At 40.8% G+C, this 23,761-nt stretch overlaps 1 protein-coding gene and 1 long non-coding RNA gene across 3 annotated transcripts in view; one reads left to right on the forward strand and one right to left on the reverse strand.

Moving 5' to 3' along the window:
* LOC102167557 overlaps positions 1-22,842 on the reverse strand; it is a 293,103-nt gene extending 270,261 nt beyond the window's left edge. For both annotated transcript variants that reach the window (XR_002343278.1, XR_002343279.1), the window contains exons 1-2: positions 22,709-22,842; positions 18,968-19,063 (exon numbers count right to left, since the gene is read on the reverse strand). This is a non-coding gene — a long non-coding RNA (uncharacterized LOC102167557). The remainder of the gene's footprint in view (positions 1-18,967; positions 19,064-22,708) is intronic.
* The window catches only part of LOC100738003 (25-hydroxycholesterol 7-alpha-hydroxylase-like), a 177,179-nt gene continuing 176,236 nt past the window's right edge, over positions 22,819-23,761 (forward strand). Inside the window, exon 1 of the mRNA XM_021089296.1 lies at positions 22,819-23,231. Within this exon, the coding sequence (XP_020944955.1) occupies positions 23,119-23,231 (113 nt within the window). The 5' untranslated portion in view covers positions 22,819-23,118. The remainder of the gene's footprint in view (positions 23,232-23,761) is intronic.

A 23,761-nucleotide genomic window follows, 5' to 3' on the forward strand; every position in this document is an offset into this window, starting at 1 on the left:
ACTGGATGCCCAAGTGACTGCAAGTCCGGACTGACTTGCCACGGGTAGTTAAAAGCCCAGCCTGAGGGAAATTTGGCTGCCACTCAGGAGAGACCTGCCATGCATAGTAAGATTCCAGGGACAGAGAAAACAAACAATGGTTTTAAATATAAGCCTGGAACCAAGGACTATAATACACTTCAATGTCTGAAATTTGTCATTACTGATAAACATTGAAAATAAAAGATCAGTGCCAAAGCTTCCACACTGAGGTCAATTAATGAGCCTCAAGATCTACTGAAATGGTTATTAATAGGGAAAAAACACAGCAAAAAATCTGTCAATGACATCAAGGTTAAGAGTGTATACACATAGAATGAAGTAAGGAAACCAGTGATTTATACGCTGGGTCTCTCGCCTTGGCCCAGCCTTCCCCTTGTAAACCTCTACAGTTCCCATGGAGCGTTTCTTTTGCCCTCAACATGAACAGGCCACAAGGGGAGATGCTACAAATTGCAGGCACTGATTGGTGATGGAGCTGCTTCTCTGTGTGATGTGCTTCACAACGAGAGAAGCATTCTATGTGAATCATAGAGCAGATGAATGTATACATGAAAAAGAGTTCATACAAAGCTGGAATCATTACAGTTCTATTTTAGTTATTATATTTAAAATGTTACATCTTTGATTTTTAAATAAATGTTACATAGAGATGATTAAAGATCTTTCTCAAGTAAAGCTGGGCAATATTGTCTGCATATAAAGAGAGAGAAAGATGAGAGAACAGGAGAAGAGAGGATGAGAGGAGAGAGGACCACATTGCAGGTGCTGATTCAGTTTAAACATGTCAACTAGTGGAAGCTAATGAGCTGATTTTTAGATAAGGAGATGAACCACATTCAGATTTTGGCTGATGGTTGAAACTGGAGAGGATACTCCTACCCCGAACATACTCTTCTTCCTCCAGTAAAAACCCTTCCTTCCTAATTTTTTTTTTTAAACCTTTAGAGAGCTTCCTTCTTTATGATTATGGTGAAATTACCAATTACAGTCACACAACTATTCCCAGAGGTAGAAACAAATTTCAAGCTACATCAACCATATTCATCCCCTGAGGGACTTCAATAAGAGCAGGGACCCATGGATGCAGAAGGTGTCTGTGACAGGATGATGAAATCATCTCAGAAAGAGGGTTCTCAGGCTCTGGAAGTTGAAAGTCCCAGAGACACTCTACAGTCGGCCATTTATTCTGGCAAATTAATCTGTGTTCTCCAAGTGGATCTTATTTTCCTGCTAAAGTTATGGCTGTTTTTGTTTTCCATCAAAGGGTTCTAGCCTGTACCTCCACGGTTGCAGGGACCACACGGAATTTCACTCACTGTTCCATCCCCTGTGTTTTGACGCTGCACTGGGCTCTTGGTAGGCGGTTAACTATTTGCTGAATGATGAAAAAACAGTGGTGAATAAGTTTGCCCCAACTCCTAAAAATACTTCCTACCTTTATGATTTAACATTTTAAATCTAAATAGTTGATTTAGAGCTAAAATTATGTAACAGAAATGAGTTGTGTTAATATGAACACTGGATTTTAAAAGGTAAAAAATGTTGACAAAAATTTTTTAAATGACTTCTGTATTGTCCATTACATGTTCTATCTAATAGAAGTAAAGTATAATTCTTATTCTTATTGATGAATAACATTTTAACGTACTTCTTTTCATTTTCACCTATGCATGTGATTATCTGCATGAATTACTTTGTTTTTTTGTCACAGCCATCAATTCACTAAAATGTATTGTTACTTCTCATTTTTTTTCAAGCATGTTATGGATTGAACATTTGGGCCCCCCCTCACAAAATCAATATGTTAAAGTCTAACCCCCAATATGATGGTATTTGGATTGTGGGGCTTTTGAGAGATAATTAGGTTATGAGAATGCAGGCTTCATGAAAGGGTTTAGTGCCCCTATAATAAGCCAAAGAGCATTTTTCTACTATATGCGGATACAACAAGAATTTGTCAGTCTACAGTCCAAAAGAGGGCTCTCACCATAGTCTGACCATGCTGGAACCCTGGTCTCAAACTCTCGCCCTCAAGAACTATGAGAAATAATTAGTAGATGCAAACCATTCCATCTAGGTTGGATAAGCAGTGAGGTCCTGCTGTATAGCACAAGGAACTAGATCTAATCTCCTGGGATAGACCATGATGTAAGATAGTAGGAGAAAAAGAATGCGTATATATATGTGGCTGGGTCACCTTGCTGTACAGCAGAAATGGACAGAACATTGTAAATCAACTATAATTTAAATTTTTTTAAAAAAAGAACTATGAGAAATAAATTTCTGTTGTTTACGTACCCACTCTGTTATAGCAACTCAGATTGACTAAGACAAACACATAGGCCAACAATTACCAAATTGGGTAGATACGCCTCTGAGTATCCATGAAATCTTTTCAAGAAATTTGTAGGCAGTGAAAGACTTAAGAAAATCCATTTTCATATTCTCACTTTCTACTTGTTGCTAAAACTGATTTGCCTGAGAACAGGCCCAAGGTCAAGACATCAATTTGATTTATTTTTTCCACCTCCCCTTCTCATAATCAAACTTTCCTCATATTACAAAAGAAAGGGTGGCATTTCACCCATTCCTGCTCTTACAGAAAAGGGTCTGAGACTTTCTTTAACCAAATCAACATAAACTTTTTTTTTTTTTTGTATTTTCTAGGGCCGCACTTGCAGCATATGGAGGTTCCCAGGCTAGGGGTTGAATCAGCTGTAGCTGCTGGCCTACACCACAGCCACAGCAACTCGGGATCTGAGCCTCGTCTCTGACCTACACCACAGCTCACAGCAACGCTGGATCCTTTACCCACTGAGCAATGCCGGGGATCGAACCCACAACCTCATGGTTCCTAGTTGGATTCGTTAACCACTGAGCCATGACGGGAACTCCTAAATCAACATAAACTTTTAATAAGGCTTTTGCTTTTTGCTTTCTAATATGCTTTTCTGTTCTAAGCAAACTGGGGCATTAGAAATGGGGTATTTTGCCCATGTTGGAATATTCTGAAATCACAGATATTTGTAGAGTTGGATTAAAGGAGGATGACAATTGTCTTTTAAAGACCAATCTTCTTCTACCTCCCTAAGGCCTGTCAAAGAAATTGCTGATGCTGAGGCAGATTCTGAGAAGAAAGCAACCAAAAATGTGTCTGTAATAACTAGTGAAGGGCAGTGTAGGTTATTTCTCATAGAAACCCAGAGAAGACCTGTGTCCAATCTGTGTTCAATGTCTATTTCAGATTAAAGAGTTAAGATTTGTGAAAATGCCAGGTCCTTTTCCCCTCCTTAACTGGTTTCCTTTCAGAATGCCTTAGTCCAAACACCAGCAGTTAGGGTGGAGCAAAACAACACAAAGAGGGGAAATAGGAGTGTGAGGCCAGCACTGAGGGTCTGGGCATAGTGCAGAAGGCATCTGTAGAGGGACCACGTGAGAGGTGTCAGGGCTAAGTGGGAATGTGGCAGAGATGGGGGGATGTTGTTTACATACAGGTGGGGATTGATCAGATAAGTAAGCATTCTAAGGATGATGGGATCCAGGTTTCTCACTGTCAGAGGAGACAGTTATATATGCATATACATTCATATGTTATTATACATATTAAAATGTGCATGACTTTTTTTTACGGGTGCACCTATAGCATATGGAAATTTCTCTGCTGGGGTCAAATCGGAGCTGCAGTTTTGGGCCTATGCCACAGCCACCGCAACACCAGATCCGAGCCACCACATCTGCGACCACAGGTTGCAGCAACTCCAGATCTTTAACTCACTGAGCGAGGCCAGGGATCGAACCAGCAACCTCACAGAGAAAAACGTCAGGTCCTTAATCTGCTGAGCCTCAATGGGATCTCCCAAAAATGTGCATTTCTAATTAAACTTTACTTTTTTAGGCTTATCTATCAATTTCTGTAATATATTTAACTATCTTTGATTAATAACAAGTCAAAAATAATCATAATAACACCTTAATCCAGATGAAGGAAAAATAACACTTTAGGTCCTCTGGTCACAGAGAATACAAAAAAATTAATTTCAATTTATATACATAATTTTATAGCAGAAAGACATAAAATGTGATCAGTAAAAGACCTTCAAGCATAAAAATATATTATGTTAGGATAAAATTCTTTAGGAGAAATGGAATGGAAATATGAGTTCAAGGAGAAAATGGGACAATGCAAAATTTCTGGTTGTTAAAGAAGGGCTTATTCATGGATTTTTAAAATTGATGATGGTGGGCATAAAGTCACTACCGCATTTAAATTACATTGAATAGACAGATTGAAAAGAATAATAACATGATGCTTATATCAAATGTCAATAATTAAAATATGCCAAAAGTCACATCTTTGGAAACCATTTTAACTTATGATGAAAACATTGCACTGTTAATTTAAAAACTGGCAAAAAGATAATGTGTTTTTTAAAAAAATATTATGGGTATGTAAGAAATCCCTAAACATAAATATTTCCTCTATGTTTTACAACTAGAAGAATGGAAGAACACAAAAATTAATGTTCCCAAATTCACAATAATAAATGATGAAACCAAGAGAGCCTGTTCTCTGATCTTCTAAATTTCACAGTGTACCTACACTTCCCCAGATTTTCCTCACTTCACTTACAGTCCAGTTCATCTCTCCAGCTGTCAGCTGGCTGATCCACAGGGGCCCCAAGATCACCACAGCTGCCTGACTGTAGACTGGAAGGGAAGAGCTATACAGAGATCCCAGCTTCCATACACCTCTTGGTGAACTTCCCTTAGTCCACTGTGGCAGATGTGTTTGGCTTCATAATTTCTCTGCAAATGTCCACCAGTGCTTGTCCTCAGTGCTTCTCTCTCGGGTCCTCCAAATTTCCCTCCTGTGCCTTCACTTCACTAGCTCCTATCAAAATTGTGCAAAGTTTAATTTGTATAATAAATCTCTTATTCTCACAATATGCACGATAGCTCTGCTCCTTGACTAACACAATTACTGTTACCTAAATTAATTCCAGAGTAACAGAATCTTAGTCCTAGGAATCTGGAATGGGTTCTGTGATCTGGCTAGGCTTAAAGACAATCATGATCCTGTTGCCAGGGGCAAATGGGGTAATGGCAGTCCCTAGCATGTAGTAGAAAAACACCACTTACTGTATCACCTACAGCCACCTGGAAAGACCTTGCATGTCCAAGTGGTTGCTGCTAGAGAACAATTTAGAGGAAATAAAAGTAAAACTACCATGGATTGATGTGGTTGTGTCTAAATGTGCTATACAACATGGAGGAGAAAAAATGAGATTAGGACTTTAAATTCCTAACTTGAGGTTCTGGTAAGGAATCAAAAATATATAATGGCCCTAAAGGTGACTTTTACCTTGTGTAGTCATAAAATTGAAATGTCTAAAAACCAAATCCAAAATTTAATCCTGAGGGTGGCTGAACTGCAATGCAAATTTAATTCATAACTCCTCAAGGTCTCTTATGGAATTAATTAGAAAAGAGTGAGATTCTGAAATTTGGGAGGGCATACACACAAATTCCAATAAAGCTAAGGACTCTGAAGACCCAAATTCTGCAGTTTTCTTTGACAATCAAAGCATGATTTCTACCATTTTCTGCGATTAGTCACCTTTGGTCTGAAGTAACAGTAACAGATCTTGCTTTCAAGGCATTGTTGATCCTCCTTAAGATCTACTCTCATCATCTCCCACTGTTTCTAACACTCGTTTCTTCTCAAATCCAGATGGCTCCAGAAGTTCAGCTACGGTATATGACCCATGAGGATGTCCTCCCAAGTGACAGGAGGAAGAATCAGAATTATTTTATTATTATAATGTACCTGCACTACTTGTGAGGTGGCATAGTGTTACTTGAACGTGAACTTGAATTAGCTGTAAATTTCTATTGCAGGTTCTAAGGAAACTACTAAGCAACGTAAAAGAAAGAAGCATAATGGATATGCTAAGAGGAGAGAAAATGGAAAATCATATAAAATGCTCAATGAAAACCTCAAAAGGCAGAAAAAGAGTAGAGAACAAAACAGTAACAAAGAACAAGGACAGCAAATAGAAAACAGTAATCATGCTAATATTAACCAAAGGAAAATGGGAGAGTTCCCTTGTGGTGCAGTGGGTTAAGGATCTAGCATTGTCACTTCAGTGTCTTGGGTCACTGCTGGAGCACAGGTTTGATCCCTAGACCAGGAACCGCCACATGCCTTGGGCTTGGCCAAAAAAAATAAAAAAAAAAAAACAATAAAGTGGTAGTAGCTAAAATAATTTCTAATAGAGTGAACTTCAGAGTAAGAGAAGTTATCAGGGATAAAGAGGGGTATTTCATAATGATTAAGGGGCCAATTCTAAAAGAAGACGTTATAATCCTGAAAATGTATGCACCTAACAACAGAGCATCAAAATACATGAGGCAAAACCTGATGGAACTGCAAGCAGAAATAGATGAATCCACTGTTATAGTTGGATACTTCAACATCCTCTCTCAGATCTAGAAAGATGCAACAGAAAGAAAGAATATAGCTGAACTCAAAAACACTGTCAGAGGGATTAATTTCCAAAATTTATAAACAACTTCCGCAGCTCCATACCAAAAAACAAACAACCCCATCAAAAATTGGGCAGAAGATCTAAACAGACAGTTCTCCAAAGAAGACATACAGATGGCCAAGAAACACATGAAAAGATGTTCAACATCACTCATTATTAGAGAAATGCAAATCAAAACCACTATGAGATACCACCTTACACCAGCCAGAATGGCCATCATCAAAAAGTCTACAAATAAGTGCTGGAGAGGGTGTGGAGAAAAAGGAACCATAGTACACTGTTGGTGGGATTATAAGTTGGTACAACCACTGTGGAAGACAGTATGGAGATTCCTCAGAAAACTAAAAATAGAACTACCATTTGATCCAGCAATCCCACTCCTGGGCATCTGTCCAGAGAAAACCATGACTCGCAAAGATACATGTACTCCAATATTCACTGCAGCACTCTTTTCGATAGCCAAGACATGGAAACAACCTAAATGTCCATCAACAGAGGAGTGGATCAAGAAGATGTGGTACATATACACAATGGAATATTACTCAGCCATTAAAAGGAATGAAATACCGGAATTTTTAGCAACATTCATCGACCTAGAAATAATCATGCTGAGAGAAGTCAGCCATACAATGAGACACTAACATCAAATACTTTCACTTACACGTGGAATCTGAAAAAAGGACAGACTGAACTTCTTTGCTGACTCACAGACATTGAAAAATTATGGTCTCTGGAGGAGACAGTTTGGGGGGTGGGGAGATGTGCTTGGGCTGTGGAATGGAAATCCTGTGAAATTGGATTGTTATGATCATTACACAACTACAGATGTGATAAATTCATTTGAGTAATAAAAAAAGTTAAGAAAAAAACAAAAAACACTGTCAGTTAAGTGGATAATATGGACATCCATAGACTACTTCATTCAGCAACAGCAGAATATACATTCTTCCCAAGCTCATGGAACACTTACCAAGACAGACCACATTCTGGACCATAAAATATATCCTAATGAATTATTTATTTATTTATTTATTTATTGTCTTTTTGCCATTTCTTGGGCCACTCCCACGGCATATGGAGGTTCCCAGGCTAGGGGTCGAATTGGAGCTGTAGCCACCAGCCTACACCACAGCCACAGCAACTCAGGATCCGAGCCGCATCTGCAACCTACACCACAGCTCACAGCAACGCCGGATCGTTAACCCACTGAGCAAGGACAGGGATCGACTGCAACCTCATGGTTCCTAGTTGGATTCATTAACCATTGCGCCATGACAGGAACTCCCCTAATTTAAAAATATATATAAATGTTACAATTTCAGCTTTCAGATCATGATGGAATTAAACTAGAAATCAATCGCAGAAAGACAGCTAGAAACTCCCCGAATATTTGGAAATTAAACAACTCACTTTTAAATAACACATAGGTCAAAGGAGAAATCTAAATAAAAATTTTAAAATACTTTGAAGTAAACACAAAAAATACAACTATCAAAATTTTGGGATGCAGCAAAAGCCACGTTTAGAGGGAAATTTATAGTACTGAATGCATATCTTCAAAAAAAAAAGAAAGATCTAAAATAAATCATCTAAACTTCCACCTTAGGAAACTAGAAAAAGAACAGCAAATTAAATCCAAAATAAGCAGAGGAAAGCTATGAAATTGAAAACAGAAAATCAGGGACTTTTCGTCATGGCGCAGTGGTTAACGAATCCGACTGAGGGCTATTATGGTAGGAAAGGGTAAACTGAAGTCTTTAGAACTGCATCTACAAAGGGTAAATCAAAAAGAATGCCACATTTACAGAGGGATATTAGCAGATATTAATGCCTCATAAAGAACATAAAGATGGGGTGGGGGGATGCACTGAGGTTTTGGGATGAAAATGCTATAAAATTTGGTTGTGATGATCACTGTACAACTATAAATATAGTAAAATTCATTGAGTAATTAAAAAAAAGAACATGAAGAATGCAGGAGTGGTAATTCCTACTACATCTTCATTTAATTTGTCTATATGGACTGTGCAGAAGGCAGGGAAATCTTCCATTTGTGTGTGTGTGATTGTGTGTATGTATGTGAGTGTGTTGCACCTTGGGCACATGTAAGTACAGGCCAAGGATCAAACCCATGCCATAGCAGCAACCCAAGCCGCTACAGAACAATCATGGGTCCATTACCTGCTGCATGACAGGCAAATCTTAAAGAATGACAATAGTGTATTATAAGCTTAGTAAGGTGATGATTTGAATCGCAGCTGCTGTTCCACTTGCTGAAGCACATCAACACACTACAGCTATTAATCCCGGAAATGTAATTTCCTTTTACCTAGAAGGGCTGCTGTCCTACCTACCTACAGCAAGCCTTTAGCCCTTGTCATAATCACGGTCCAGTCAAAAGAGATCTTCATTGTTTTGTCATTCACAAGATAACACACTGTTCTACTACACTGATGTTATCACACTGATTTGACCTTGTGAAGAGGAAATTCAACTTTCCTAGATATCCCTTTAGATATATGTATGCCATCTTGATGGAAATTTTTGGGGGTCTGGTGATCAAGAGTCAAGAAAAACAAGTTGCTTCATCTGACTCCACCTACTTCAAGAAAGAGGCACAATACCTAGTGACCTTTCTGGGTTTTTAAGGCAATATATGCCTCAGGGGTCTGATACTTCAATCTATTTACAGAGTAACCCAGAAGGCTTCCAGTGCTGAGTAGAGTCCATGGCATGAATAAGTTCTGAACATGTTCAGGCTGTTAAGTAAGTGATTCTACTTCTTTCTTCATTTGACCCAGCAAGTATGATGTGTCTGAAGTGTCTACGGATGATAGAGAAACAGGACGGAGCCACTGGCAGGTCTCTGAAGATTAATCAAAGAAAAACCTTTAAGATTTTAGTGCAAAGCCACAATCTTCTTCATATAACTATTCTCCTTTTGAAAGACAACTTCTGGTTTGCATCCAATACCTCATGGAGACAAAACACTTGACTGTGGCCACCCAAATACCACGCAAGCTGAGCTGCCCATCACAAACTAGGTCTGACTCACCAAGCCATAAAGTTGGTTGTAGACACCAGCAATCTATCATCCAGTGGAACTCCTGTATATCAGGCTCAAGAAAATCACAAGTGATTTCTATGACCAATTCTCATATTTCAGCTACATGACCTACTTTCTCAACTCACAACTATTTTCTGTGATCTGATGAGTTAAAAAGGAAAAAAAAAAACCAACCTCAGACTACTATACGGAGTGATGCGTGATACAAGCGGCACCATCCAAAAGTAAAGAGCTATAACACTACAGCCCATTTCAGAGGCAGCCCTGAAAAATGGCTGTGAAAGCAAGTCCTCCAAAGGGGCAGAACTTTAGGTGAGGTGGCTGGTGGTTTGTTCTGCCTCAAAAGGGCAATGACCAGAAATAGTGATCTACATTGATTTATGGGTATCAGATGAGAATTTAGTTGTATGATTAGGTTCTTTAGAGGAAAAAAACACTGGAAGATTGTTGACAAGGAGATCTAGAGAAGAGGTATGCAGATAAACCTCTCCCAATGGTTGTAACCAAAAAGATTTGTGTTCCATGTGAGTGCTTTCCAAAGAGCAGCCTCAGCAGATTTTAATAAAGAGCCTCTTTCCTCAGCTCTTCTTATTCTCAACCAATGAGTTCATGGACATACATCTTGGCTATTGTAAATAAAGCTGCAATGAACGTGAAGGTGCATATATCTTTTCAAGTTAGTGTTTTCATTTTCTTCAGATAAATACCCAGGAGCAGAATTGTAGAATTGCAATTCTATTTTTTAGTTTGTTCGTGGTGGTTTTTTTGTTTTTTGTTTTTTGTTCTTCTTTTTAGGGTTGCACCCCTGGCATATGGAGGTTCCCATGCTAGGAGGTGAATTAGAGATACAGCTGCCAGCCTATGCCACAGGCCACAGCAACTCGGGATCCAAGCCACATCTTCAACCTACACCACAACTCATGGCAATGCTGGATCCTTAACTCACTGAGCAAGGCCAGGGGTCGAACCCACAACCTCATGGTTCCTAGTCAGATTCATTTCCGCTGCGCCACAATGGGACCTCCCTATTTTTAGTATTTTTGAGGAACTTCCATGCAGTGTCTACATCAGTTTACAATCCCATTAACAGTGAATAAGGGTGCTTTTTTCTCCATGCACTGCCCAACACTTGCTATATCTTATCTTTTTTATAATAGCCAAACTAACAGGTATAAGATGATATCTCATTGTGGTTTTGATTTACATTTCTCTGATGATTAGTGATACTGAACATTTTTTCATATGCCTGTGTGTCTTCTTTGGAAAAACATCTATCTGAATTTTCTGCCCATTTTTTAACCAGTTAAATTTTTTTGGCTACTAAAGTATGGGTTCTTTATGTATGTTGGACATCAACTCCTTATCAGTAATATGATTTGCATTTTTTTTTTTTTTTGCTTTTTTAGGGCCACACTTGTGGCATAAGGAAGTTCCCAGGCTAGAGGTCAAATTGAAGCTGCATCTGCCAGCCTACAGCACAGCCACTGTGCTGTGGAACACAGGATCCAAGTCGAGTGGAGTCTGCAATCTACATCACAACTTACAACAATGCCTGATCCTTAACCCACTGAACAAAGCCAGAGGTCAGACCTGTGTCCTCATGGATACTACTCGGGTTTGTTACCGCTGAGCCACAACAGCAACTCCTGCAAATATATTTTCCATTCAGTTAGTAGTTTGACTTTTCATTCTGTTGATGGTTTACTTTGCACTGCAGAGCTTTTTTTTTTTCATTTTCAAAGTGTTATTAAAGTACAGCTGATGTATAATGTTGTGATAACTTCTGCTGTACAACAAAGTGATTTGATTATACACATAAACATAGCCATTCTTTTGCAGATTCTTTTCCTATATAGGTTACCACAGACTACTGGGTAGAGTTTGCTTTGCTATCAGGCCTCACATTTCTTTCTGCTCTTGTTGTCTTTGCTTTGGTATCAGATTCAAAAAATCATCATTAAGACAGATGTCAAGGAGCTTACCACTAATGCTCTCTTCCAGGAAAAATGTTTTTTCTGCATTATTAAGGTGACTATATGATTTTTTTCCTTCATTTTGATAATGGCATTTATCATACTCATTGATCTGCAGGTATCAAGCCATTCTTGCACTCCTGATATATATCCCATTTGATCTTGGTGTATAATCCTTTCAATGTATTGTTCATTTCAGCTTGCCAATATTTTGTTGGTGATTTTTGCATCTGTGTTCTCAGGGATATTGGCCTGTAATTTTCTTTTTCTTGTGGCATTCTTGTCTGGTTTTGGTATCAGGGTATTACTGGCCTCAAAAAACAAGTTTGGAACTGTTTCCTCCATCGTATTTTTTGGAAAAGTTTGGAAAGGATTGGCATTAATTCTTCTTTAAACGTTTAGTAGGATTCACCAGTGAAGCTATCTGGTCCTGGACTTTTATTGATTGGGAGGTTTTTGATTATTGATTCAACTTCCTTACTAGTAATCCATCTGTTCAGATTTTCTATTTCTTCATGATTCAGTCTTGGTAGGTTGTCTTTTTCTAAGAATTTAAATATTTCCTTTAGGTTGTCAATTTGTTGGTGTGTCTCTTATGATGCTTTGTATTTCTATGGTAGCAGCTATAACATCTCATTTCATTTCTAATTTTTATTTGAGTCCTCTCATTTATTTCACTGGTGACTCTAGCTAAAGATTTGTCAATTTTGTTCATCTTTTCAAAGAACTAGCTCTTAGTTTCCCTGATTTTTTGTCTTTTTAATCTTTATTTCATACATTTCTTCTCTGATTTTCAGTTTCTTTTACTAATTTTGAACCTTGTTTGTTCTTTTTTTCCCCCTATTTTTTAAGGTGCAAAGTTAAGTTGTTTGAGATTTTTCTTATTTCTTGAGGTAGGATTGTATTGCTATGAACTTCCCTTTAGAACCACTTCTGCTATATCCCATAGATTTTGGTATGTTGCATTTTTTTTTTTTTTTTTTGTCTTTTGTTGTTGTTGTTGTTATTTCTTGGGCCGCTCCCGCGGCATATGGAGGTTCCCAGGCCAGGGGTTGAATCGGAGCTGTAGCCACCGGCCTACGCCAGAGCCACAGCAACGCGGGATCCGAGCCGCGTCTGCAACCTACACCACAGCTCACGGCAACGCCAGATCCTTAACCCACTGAGCAAGGGCAGGGACCGAACCCGCAACCTCATGGTTCCTAGTCGGATTCGTTAACCACTGTGCCACAACGGGAACTCCGGTATGTTGCATTTATGCTTTAATTTGTCTCTAGCTATCTTTTTAATTTTTCCTTTAATTTTGATTACCCATTGATTGTTCAGTGGCTTGTTGTTTAATCTCTACCTTCAGTTTTCTTCTTGTACGTGATTTCTAGTTTCATAACACTGTGGTCAGAAAAGATGGCCGATGATACTGCTTTGTGCTAACAGTAATTTACAGAAGTTTTTGCAAAATTGTTCTTTTTCACTCTTTTAACGGTCTTCATTTTCTAAGGCTCTTTTTCCAGTTCTAAAGGAAGTGAGAAAGGAGAGAGAGGTAGAGATATGGAAAAAAGGAATAGCTACTAATTCAAAAATTAGCCCTTATCTCTCCTATAAGCACTTTAAAAATATTATCAAATATGCATTTATCATTTATCAGTCAAAATTCTCATTTTATTAATCCAAATGCTAGTCTAATACATTTCTTAAATAAATCATTAATGCACATTGATTTTGCCTGTGATTACAGATTTGACTGGATCCCTTATGTTCTGATTTTTTTTTTTTTTTGTATTTTTATGGCCACACCCACGGCATATGGACATTCCCAGGCTAGGGGTTGAATCAGAACTGTAGCAGCTGGCCTACATCACAGCCACAGCAACGACAGATCCAAGCTGCATCTGTGACCTACACCACAGGTCATGGCAACACCAGATCCCTAACCCACTGAGCGAGGCCAGGGATTGAACCTGTGTCCTCATGGATGCTAGTCAGATTTGTTTCCACTGAGCCATGATGGGAACTCCAGATTTTTTTAATTGTGTTAGTTTCAAGTGGATAGCAAAGTGATTCAGTTATATATACATATATATATAATACTTTTTAGATTCTTTTCCATTATTATAGGTTATTACATTCTTATAAACTCTTTATCCTATTATAAAGCTTATGTATTTCGTGTAGCTCAATACTTCTTATCCAAGTGCAATGGTGGAAAGACCATTCCTTGTCCTTCCCTCTCTTACATTCTCTAAGATTGATAAATCCTTACAGTAAACACAACGAAACTGTCAAAATGAGGCTCCTGATAGAAACCGTTGAGATGTCTTCTTTCTAAAACAAATACCCAACTAAGCCTTAAGAGAAACTGTTGCCATTCAATCCTGTTATCTTGGCATGTGACTCTTGCCCTGTCTTCAAACCTTCCACTCTAGATTTTTTCTTTTTCCTTTTTCTTTCTTTCTTTTCTTTTTTTTTTTTTTTGTCTTTTGTCTTTTTTAGGGCCACACCCACAGCATATGGAGGTTCCCAGGCTAGGGGTCTAATCTGAGCTACAGCTGCCAGCTACACCACAGCCAAAGCAATGCCAGATCTGAGCCGCATCTGTGACCTACACCACAGCTCATGGCAATGCCAGATCCTCAACCCACTGAGTGAGGCTAGGGATCGAACCCACAACCTCATGTTCCTAGTCGGATTCGTTTCTGCTGCACCAAGACGGGAACTCCTATATTTTTAAAAAATAAAATAAAATAAAACAAAATAACCTCTATAAGATTAGTTCCACCATCTATCCCTAAGGGCTTCTACTATTTGTTCCTTTTTTTTTTTTTTTTAGCGCCACACCTGCAACATATGGAAGTTCCCAAGCTAGGGGTCCAATCAGAGCTGTGGTTGCCAGCCACAACCACAGCCACAGCAACACCAGATCTGAACCAAGTCTGTGACCTATACTGCAGTTCACAGCAACATGGATCCTCAACTCCCTGAGCGAAACCAGGGAACTGAACCCACGTCCTCATGGATACTAGTTGGGTTCATTACCGCTGAGCCACAATGGTAACTCCTGTTCTTTTTATTTCTCAGAAATAACGAACTAAGCTTATCCTTTGCTCCCTTGAACTTAGTTCTATATTCAGTGTCCCCTCAAATTAAAGCTTCAATATTATATGAATATTGACTCAAGATCTGGAAATATCTTTTAGAAAAGAGTTAAGTTGCAAGGTAGGATGATACGCATTATACATAGAGCATATCTATACTACATTACCTTGAAGTGATCTAGAAACACATTAAGTATAGTGAGGCAACCCTACAACACAGAGAAAGTACCACTAATACTCAGATGAATACCTGAGATTCCATCTGCTTGCACTATCTGCTTCCTGAACATGGTCAAACTCATGAGAATAGGTAAAATGTAGATGAAAATATTGAGCTTAGTGATCAGCAAGTGGGTACTCAGTAAATATCCATTTCACTTTGAGGCAGAATATTAACTCAGGTAGCCAGCATAGGAAGCATGGGCTTTGATGCATTCTTTGATATGGCCATTAACATTTGTGGCTTAAGGGCTCCAGGGAGTAACATCCCCACAGGTCTTGTTTACTATAGGGAGTGTACGTACACTCAGATGGACATTAATCCCTAATCCCCTGTGACTCAATTAACGGGAAGAAAGGGCAAAGAAACCATGAGACTTGCAAAGAAACTATGAGACTTACAGGACATTTCCACCCCTAGGACCCTATTGGACAAGGACTGATATAGGCAACTGAGCAAGGCCAGTGGGAAAAGACCACATTTCTCTGGACCCCATGATGGTACCCCCCGCCCCCGCAACTTTAAGGAATAAAAACCCCTATAGGACAATAGAGAAAGAGGGCTCTTCTTCATCCTCCCAGCAGCCCTGGGAGCTATCTGCTTTCCTTCAATAAAGGCTTTGCTTGATTGCTGCTGTGTGTTCGCAGAGTTCATTCTTCGACTGTGAACAAGAACCCAGATTCCGGTATCATCTTTCAGTTATCAATTTCATATCTGAACATTAATATTATAATTTCCATTAATTCAACAAATATTTAATGGGAATCTAATAAGTGCCACACACTCTGCCAAGCATTATGTGTACACTGGTGAAATAGACAAAGAGCTTGATGTCAGGCAAGTTTCCACATGTGTGTGTAAAGTGAAGATAATAACATTCAGTGGACTAGACTGTCAAGCGGCCGGATGAGATAATGTTAGGAAATGCCTTTATTAATTCAAAAGAACTATGCTGGTTCATTTTCAGACTTCTAATTACAAAATAATTATGTTCAATTTCCTGATGCAGAAATGCAGAGGAAAGTATGCAAGGAGAAATTCTAATCTATGCCTTAAGATCTGTGTGAGCACAGAAAGTTCCTTAAAACATCGCATTGTTTTTCTTGGCATGTGGGTCATGTAAACGCTAAAGGGCTAAATGTCCTTCTGAGAAATGGCAGTGAGAATTTACATTAGGAATAGATGTCCAGGTTGTTCAGAACTGATAGAGAATAAACAAAAACAAGGAGAGATGGGAAAAGAGAAGGGGGTTTTGATTTTCTGGACCACCCAAAGACAGGAAAAGCTGACTCGCCCTTGCCCCTTTCCAGATCAAGAATCACTACAGTGGTGGGGATAAGAGGTGGAGAAAAGACATGATATATCTATAAATGGGACTGTCTCACTCCTCAGGGTGAAAGGGAGAGAGTTCTTGACTTAATGAAGAAAGGGAAAAAAAAAACATATGCTGAGGTTGCTAGGACCTCTGGTAAGAAGGAATATTTAATCCGCGAAATTGTGCAGAAGAAAAAAGAAATTGGTGCTCGTTTTGCTGTCCTACCTCAAACTGCAAAAGCTATGGTGATGGCTTAGGATGGAAAAGCATTAATTTGATCATTTTTGAGAAAGCATTTAAATAGGATTATTTTTGAGAGTGAGAGAAACCATATTCATATAACTTTTATTACAGTATATTGTTATAATTTATATATTATTTATTGTTATTAATCTCTTACTGTACATACTTTATAAATTAACCTTATCATAGGTATGGATGTATAGAAAAAAAACCTATGGAAGGCTTGGTACTCTCCACCATTTTTGGCATCTCCTGGAGGGGTCTTGGAAGGTAGCCTCACAGATAAGGGGGTACTACTGTAGTCTAAAGTTTCTTTCTTTAACATTAGAGTCATTTCATAAACATGGCTGCTGTATCATCTCAGAAGCTGAGAGGCTAGTGTTACTTTGGTTGTGCTAGTGAGAGAGAGGACCACTCCAAAATGAATGGATGCAGGAATCATCACCATCTATGTGCTCTCCACCCTGACATATTTCCAAGGCACTGCAGTGGATACTGTGTATTTAGTGGCTACTGTGCTGTGTGGCTCAGATTCTGTCAGGATGGGAGGATCTATGCTCCCAGCTTCTGGAAGTGTCACCAGCTGCTTCAGGAATTGCCTTCAGCTAAAGGGAACTCCTTTCCAAGGTCACCCTCTAGCCTTCCATCATCCTGAGGGCAGCCCAAAAGCAATGACATGTTGATATTGAGCTCTGAAGGCTTCAACCTCCACCCCATCTGGGGCAGCGCTGAAAGGCTGTTTGGGGTTTCGATATCTTCATGGGCTGAGCCTCTGGTGGAGAGTGTACCCCAACCCAACTTCTCCCTCTGTCTGTCTGTTTCCTGTACTTGTCAACCCCTGGTGCTGATCCTGAGACTCCATCCTAATAAAGTTCTGTGCTGGTCTGTCTCTGACTCTGTTTCCCAGGACCCCTCCTGAACCTGGTAGAAACAGCAGAACCTGGTGGGAGAGGTGGTATAGGTAGATTTTATTTCAGGGACCAGGGATTTTGTTGCTTCTACAAGAATCATCTTGGCCCACTACCCACAAATCTTCTCCCCCAAAGTTCCTGACTGTCTAAAACTTTTTCTTAGTGAACGGACACAGCTGGGGGGCTGAGTTTGTGGGGAGGAGCGTTAGGGGTAAGGATCTTTGTGAGTTCTGTCCTCAGAAATCTGGGTTAAAACGCTAATCAGGAAACGAAAAGTGCAAAAAGCCAGGGAATCAGTAACAGAGATGGAGAGCCTCAAATCTTGGCATGGAAAGTAGGGTCAGACCAAGAGAATGAAACTAAGGTTTAGCACCGGATTGTGTGTTATAACCCCGTGTATTCACAACTCAAGCATGTATAAGCAATGCCAAGACTATTAAACAAGAAATGACAAAACTCTTGAATCTTTTCCTTCCTCTTGGAGATAATCAAAGTCATCTGCACCACCATTTTTAAAGCTGCTTCAAAATAATTATATTCAGGTCTCACCTAAAATTTTACCTTATAAAAAAAAGATTTAAATGTAACAGCACTATTGTGGTTATCTGTTCATTCAACAGCATTTTATTTAAGAAGCATCCTTGCCTGCCATGTCTATATATGTAAGCTGAGTGCTAGGGTCACAGTATACATCGGCTGTATATTTTAGGAGAAAGGGAGAGTAAAGGGAAAATAAGTGCAACTGTTTAAATTTTAAAGAGAGAATAAGCAAAAGCATTTGTGGTTTAAGGTTCAGATGGTTTAAGGTCCAGCATCTAAGGTGCCTCACTGTTTAATATGTGCCAATTAAACAAAAACTAATAGCAGTCTCAGGTCTCAGAATATATAGACCACCATTGCCATCTCAGCTGCAACCAGAATAGCCACCTTAAGAAAACAAGAAATGTATGTTTTACATTTTAACTGGGCAGAAGTAATCTATCAACAAGCTAACACCTTAGCTGGGCTGAGCTTGTCTGACAAACTCATTTCTAAGTACACTCTATGCCAATGAAGCAGAAGGTGCTCAAATGCAAGAAAAAAAAACACAAACCAGGGGATGGGGAATGCTCCAGGCATTTTGAGTGTCATATTGACTGCTCATAATTTTATCTGCATAAACCTATAGGGACCAGAGTTTTATGTCATTTTTCAGATGGAAAAATGGAGACTGGCCTCCAACGTAGCAAGGCAGCTCTGAGGCAGGTCAAGTACAAAGCAGAGGCCCAACCATTCCCACAGGGCACTCTGGTTGTGAGCCACTCAAGGGAAAAACAGGATTCCTACAATGGAGGCCAGAATGATGGAACAGATCAGGGAAGGGGTCAGTGAAAGAAAGCTCTACGGAGAGCTGTGAAAGGAGAGGAGACTCCACTGTGGAATGTTCAAGCTGATGAATCACCGGGTGCCCTGAAGCCCATCAAGTCTTGGTTTTCCTTACATCAAAAGGAAACAGTAATGCCTACATCTGATTGTGAAGATAAGATAAAATGTGTGTGTAAAACATAAAGCAGTACCTGGCACATGGCAGTTCTTCTCAATCCTTGCTTCTTGCTTCTTCCATTTTCTTCCCTTCCTCTGCTTTACAATTTTGCCCAGAAGTGGTCTTCACTCTAGAAGAATGGGAGAGGAAGTCAAAGTTAGTTAACACATAGCTCATGAAAAAGAGAAAAACAATAACTGCAGCCATTCTTTTCAGTTAAAGATATGACTCAAACCCAGTCTACATTTTATGTCAAAGGTTAATGGGGCCTTTCACGACTGAGTACTCCAACCTGCTTTTAGGAAATTCCCAGTATTAGAACAAATAAAATATGGAATTCTTCTTTGACAGTTTCCACAGCAGTGCTCAAATGTTTCTCAATAACTGAAGCCTACAATCTGCTCTTTCCCCCAGCACATTCTTTGCTTCCTGGGAACTTACAGGATTGTAGCCATATGGGTACATGATCTTAAATCCCTCCATCTCACCCCACGGTCTCATGCTGACTAGTCTCTTTTCTTTCTCCTTTCCAATGTCAACCCTTTTAGTCCTCTTTGGTCCAGCTCTTTGGAGGGAGAGCTATCTCTTTCACTTTTATAACCCCAGCAGGCCAGGTACAGTGCCACAGATATGCGTTGTACTTAACAAAAATTACTGACACAACAGGTGGACTTGGAGGTCTCCGTTCAGTGAATTAGTATTTTCAGAGTCAGAGCAGGAGAAGTAGGACAATAGAAGTTGAAATACAGAGAAATTCAAGTTTTACTGACTTTCCAAACATGCTCTTTAGACTCAAAAGAGAAGGCCTTAAGGGAAGCAGGGCCAGAATTCAAGCTGTCATCTTATATGAGGACAGAGAGAGACACTAAAAGCTTAGACTTCCTGGTAGATGAGAGTCACCTGGGCTTTGGAGTATGCCCTGTTATCTGGATTTTCATGGCTCTTCCTTTAGAGCCACCAATATATCACCCTCTCCCTTGACTCTCTGATTCCACTTTGGTTTTTGCTTGTATATTCCTCTCCATGCGTCTCACAATCAGTATTTTCTGAAGAAAGATGACTACACTAGTTGCTGTCTACACTGAACACATTTTCAGATCTGGATACCTCAAAGTCTAAGGACCACTCAGGACTATTTTTGATCTGACTTCGGATTCTGGCCTAATTAGTGTAGCCAAGGTACACAAGATAGTAACACTAGGTAGCTGGTGTTGAAAGATAAATTCATGGCTAATTTCCAAAGGGGGCTCTTGGGAAGCTAGAATTTTATAGTTGCCTTACCTATTTGCCTTATGAACCCCTGTGGTGAAATTAAGCTGGAGCTATCAGATTTGGAAAAAAAGAAAAAAGAAAAAAAGAGGATGCCAAGTCAAATTTGAATTTCATATAAACAACAAATACTGAATGCAATATTGGGGATATACGTCTATGTACACAGGCAGCTGCATGAGTTCCAGGTAGGGTCTACATTCTAATCAGCAGAAAAGGGGAAGGAGGCAAAAGGCCTGGCCATTCCTATTAAGGACACTTTCCTGAAGTAATACCTTAGACTTAGCCTCCTGGTAAGAATTTAGTCACATGCTCACATCTAACTACGAGAAAGTCTGGAAAAGCAGCCTTTATAATGGGCAGCCATATGCTCAGTTAAAAATCAAGGACTATTACTGAAGAGGAGGGGGAAACAGATATGGAAGGTCAGCTAGTCACCTGTCTGAGAAGTGATGGGAATAAAGGTATGTTTTGGAGGTAAATTAAGTTGAACTGGATTGAATATAATGATACTGATATTGGGTTACAAAAGCAAAAGAGGAATAAAAGGTGTGCTTAGATTTTATTTCAACCAGGCCACTTTATAGTAGGGTGGTCCCTTTTTAACAGAAATGGAAAACACAAGAGAAACATATATTCGAAATGTATTAAGTGTATACCATAAAGAGTTCTAAATAAGATACTATACAGATATCAAAGGAAGAGAACACAGGTGCTAACCAGATATAGTAGGTGACACTCTAGTCTTCCTCTTTCCACTTACCTAAGACAATGTGATTAGCCACAGGTGTTTTCTGTTACTACTGTTATAAGGTAAAATGATTAGCAGGCTGCCTGGCACATTGTAAATGCTCAGATAAACTGATTAATGCTGAACACTTTAACCTCCATTTTCAAACAGAAGAGTCATCCAGGACATCAAATGGAAAACGAAAGTACAAAAATTGAGAATTCTTGTGAAAATGAGTGAGAAGGGCTTTCTGCAATGAGTGCAGAAATGCTCGGCATGGGTACCACTCTGTAAACTGGCTCTGCTGGCCAGGCAGTAATGGAAACAAATTTGCTTTTTCTTGGAGGAGACAGAATAGTCATTGGATCTAATAGCACCTGGATCCTGTTGCAGTTGGATCTCCTGGAACATTGAGTCTATGACAGGAGACAGGAGAGGCAGTAGAAAAACCCTGGCATAAAAGTCAAAGATGAAGAAACTCACAAAGATTAACATTCTCATGCTCACCCAATCATTCCCAGCTTTAAGGCTTAGGAAATCAACACAGCAGTAATCCAGTGTTGGAGCACCAACTAAGAGCCAGGCACAGGTGAAGCACTTCCAACTACATTATCTCAAGTCCAGGGTGGTGGACCAGATCACAGACGGCAAAGTAGGTGCAGACAAGGTCGTCTAAGAGATGGTTCTTACCTAAAGCAGGCAAGACAGACATAGACAGAAATAACTCAGATATAGAGGGACAAAGAATGGAATGATAAATAGAGACAGTATAAAAGTATGGAGATGGGAGAGATTCATTAAAAAATGAGTTAGGAATAATTTCTAGAAGGAAGTGGGATTTGAGCTGGGCCTTGAGAGGTACGTAGAATTTTTGTATTTAGAGGAGAGAGGAAATATTTTTCAGAGGGAATATCAAAAGCAAAGGTGTAAAAGGGCTGATGGCAAGGCACCAGCGACTCAGACTTCCATGAACATGCAACTGTACTAGGCACGCACGAGACAAACTGTGGAGGGCTTCTCACTGCAGGTCGAAGATTTATGACTTTATCAAAAAGGCAACCATCAAGAGTTCTGAACAGGGTCAAAGCTGGACAGGTCAGTGTTGTAGGGAATGGCAATGGGGAGGCTGGGCTGGAAAACTCAAAGGTCAGGGGAACGGAGCTTCTGAAGCTGCTCTAAAAGTCCAGAGACCTGCTCAAATAAAATCTTAACAGAGAGGAAAGAACTCAGTGGTACTGGAACAGCCCTGATTAGAACGGTTGTTACTTATCAATTGAGTGACTAGCGTAAGTTGTTAACCAGCGCTTCATTATCTGTTCTCTAAAACGTGGCTAAAAATTCCATTCCAAGTTTGGTGGGGAGCATAAACGACACACGTGTGAAGTCCCTGGTGGTGAATGACCGTGACTCAGGAAAAGAAATTCTCAAAGTTTCTCCCTTATGCTTTCAAAAGTCCACCTGCGGGCCTTGGACGACTTGTGTTTAGTACCTTAGCGTCTGTTTCGGTATAGCTCCTTTCCTCTTTGTCCTCCTGGACGGTGCGCCCCATCAGGACCGGGGCTGGAGCCCGACCCTGGGCCACGTACTCCGGGCCTCAAAGACAGTTCTGGGCGCACACGAGGCGCGGGAGCCGCGCGGCGAGTGGAGGGCAGCGAAGCCCCGGGGTCAGAGGGTGCCTACGGGATCCCTGGGGCCGGATCCCATCCCACCCCGCTCCCGGTTCCTTAGCCTCCCGAGGCGCGCGGGCTAAAGAGATGACGAACCCGAGCGACTCACTTTCGACTCAGAACTGAAATCCCCTTCCCTCAGGCCTTCGGAGGCTGGTGCTCAGGAAGTCCTAGCCCCTTCCCCCTCTTCTTTGGCCCTTCTTCCTGCCCCGGGGGGCCGGCGCGCCGTTTTCCAGAAGCTGCTGGCGGGAGGCGGCAGTCGAGCGGGGCGGTGCGTGTGGGAGGGGGGTGTGCAGGGGGAGGGGAGTCCGGGAACTTTGAGACTCGGCCCGGGGGCCCTCGGTGACATTCCAGGCGAAGCCGCGGCCAGGCCAGCCTCCCGGGCTCGGACCCTGACCTTCCGCCGGCTGCAGAGTCTCCGGCCACGCCGCCCCGGGAGGGAGAGAGAGAGAGAGAGAGAGACCCCCGCTGTCCCCGCAGCCGCGCGCCATCCAGACGGCGGAAGACGCGTCGGCGGGCATGGGCCGCTTCTCGCCGGAGCCGTGGCTGCCGCAGCTACTCAGCCCCCGGGGCCTGGCTCTCGCCGCGGCCCTGTTGCTGCTGGTCTTATTCCTGCGCACCCGGCGCACCAGGTAAGCGCCCGGGCCACGCATGCGTCGTGGGCCTCGCCACCGCGCGCGACCGAGATGGTCCCGCCGGTCCCCTCCAGGCCTCCCGGCGCGGCGAGGCACAACTTGCAGGGGGTGCCTACATCTTTGGGGGTCGTGTGCAAAGACAAAGGCTTCCTGGGCCTTTTGCCCGGGCGTCGGAGTTCGTGTGCAAACGATGTGCCGCTCCAGTGTAGGTTGTAGGCAGCCCCAGGTTTGCATTTTACAATGTGCATCAGGCTTGGCTTCCAGACACATTTTGGTGCCTAGTTACAGTGACTTGATGCTTAATGGCCTTGCATTCATAGAGGGGGGTTTTCTTCCATTACATTCCGTTATAAGTGAAGTGTTTTAGGAAAATGCCGATGTATGGTCTGAATGATACCGCTGGGTGCCTCTCTCTGTGCCTCAGTTTACCCCTGGCCCACGTTTGGCAGATAAAATAATAGTATCTCATGGGATTTTTGTGAGTACTGAACGAGCTTAGAGTATGTGTTTGATACATTTATTTTTCT

This window comes from Sus scrofa, chromosome 4, assembly GCF_000003025.6.
Source record: "Sus scrofa isolate TJ Tabasco breed Duroc chromosome 4, Sscrofa11.1, whole genome shotgun sequence".
Lineage (NCBI taxonomy): Eukaryota > Metazoa > Chordata > Mammalia > Artiodactyla > Suidae > Sus > Sus scrofa.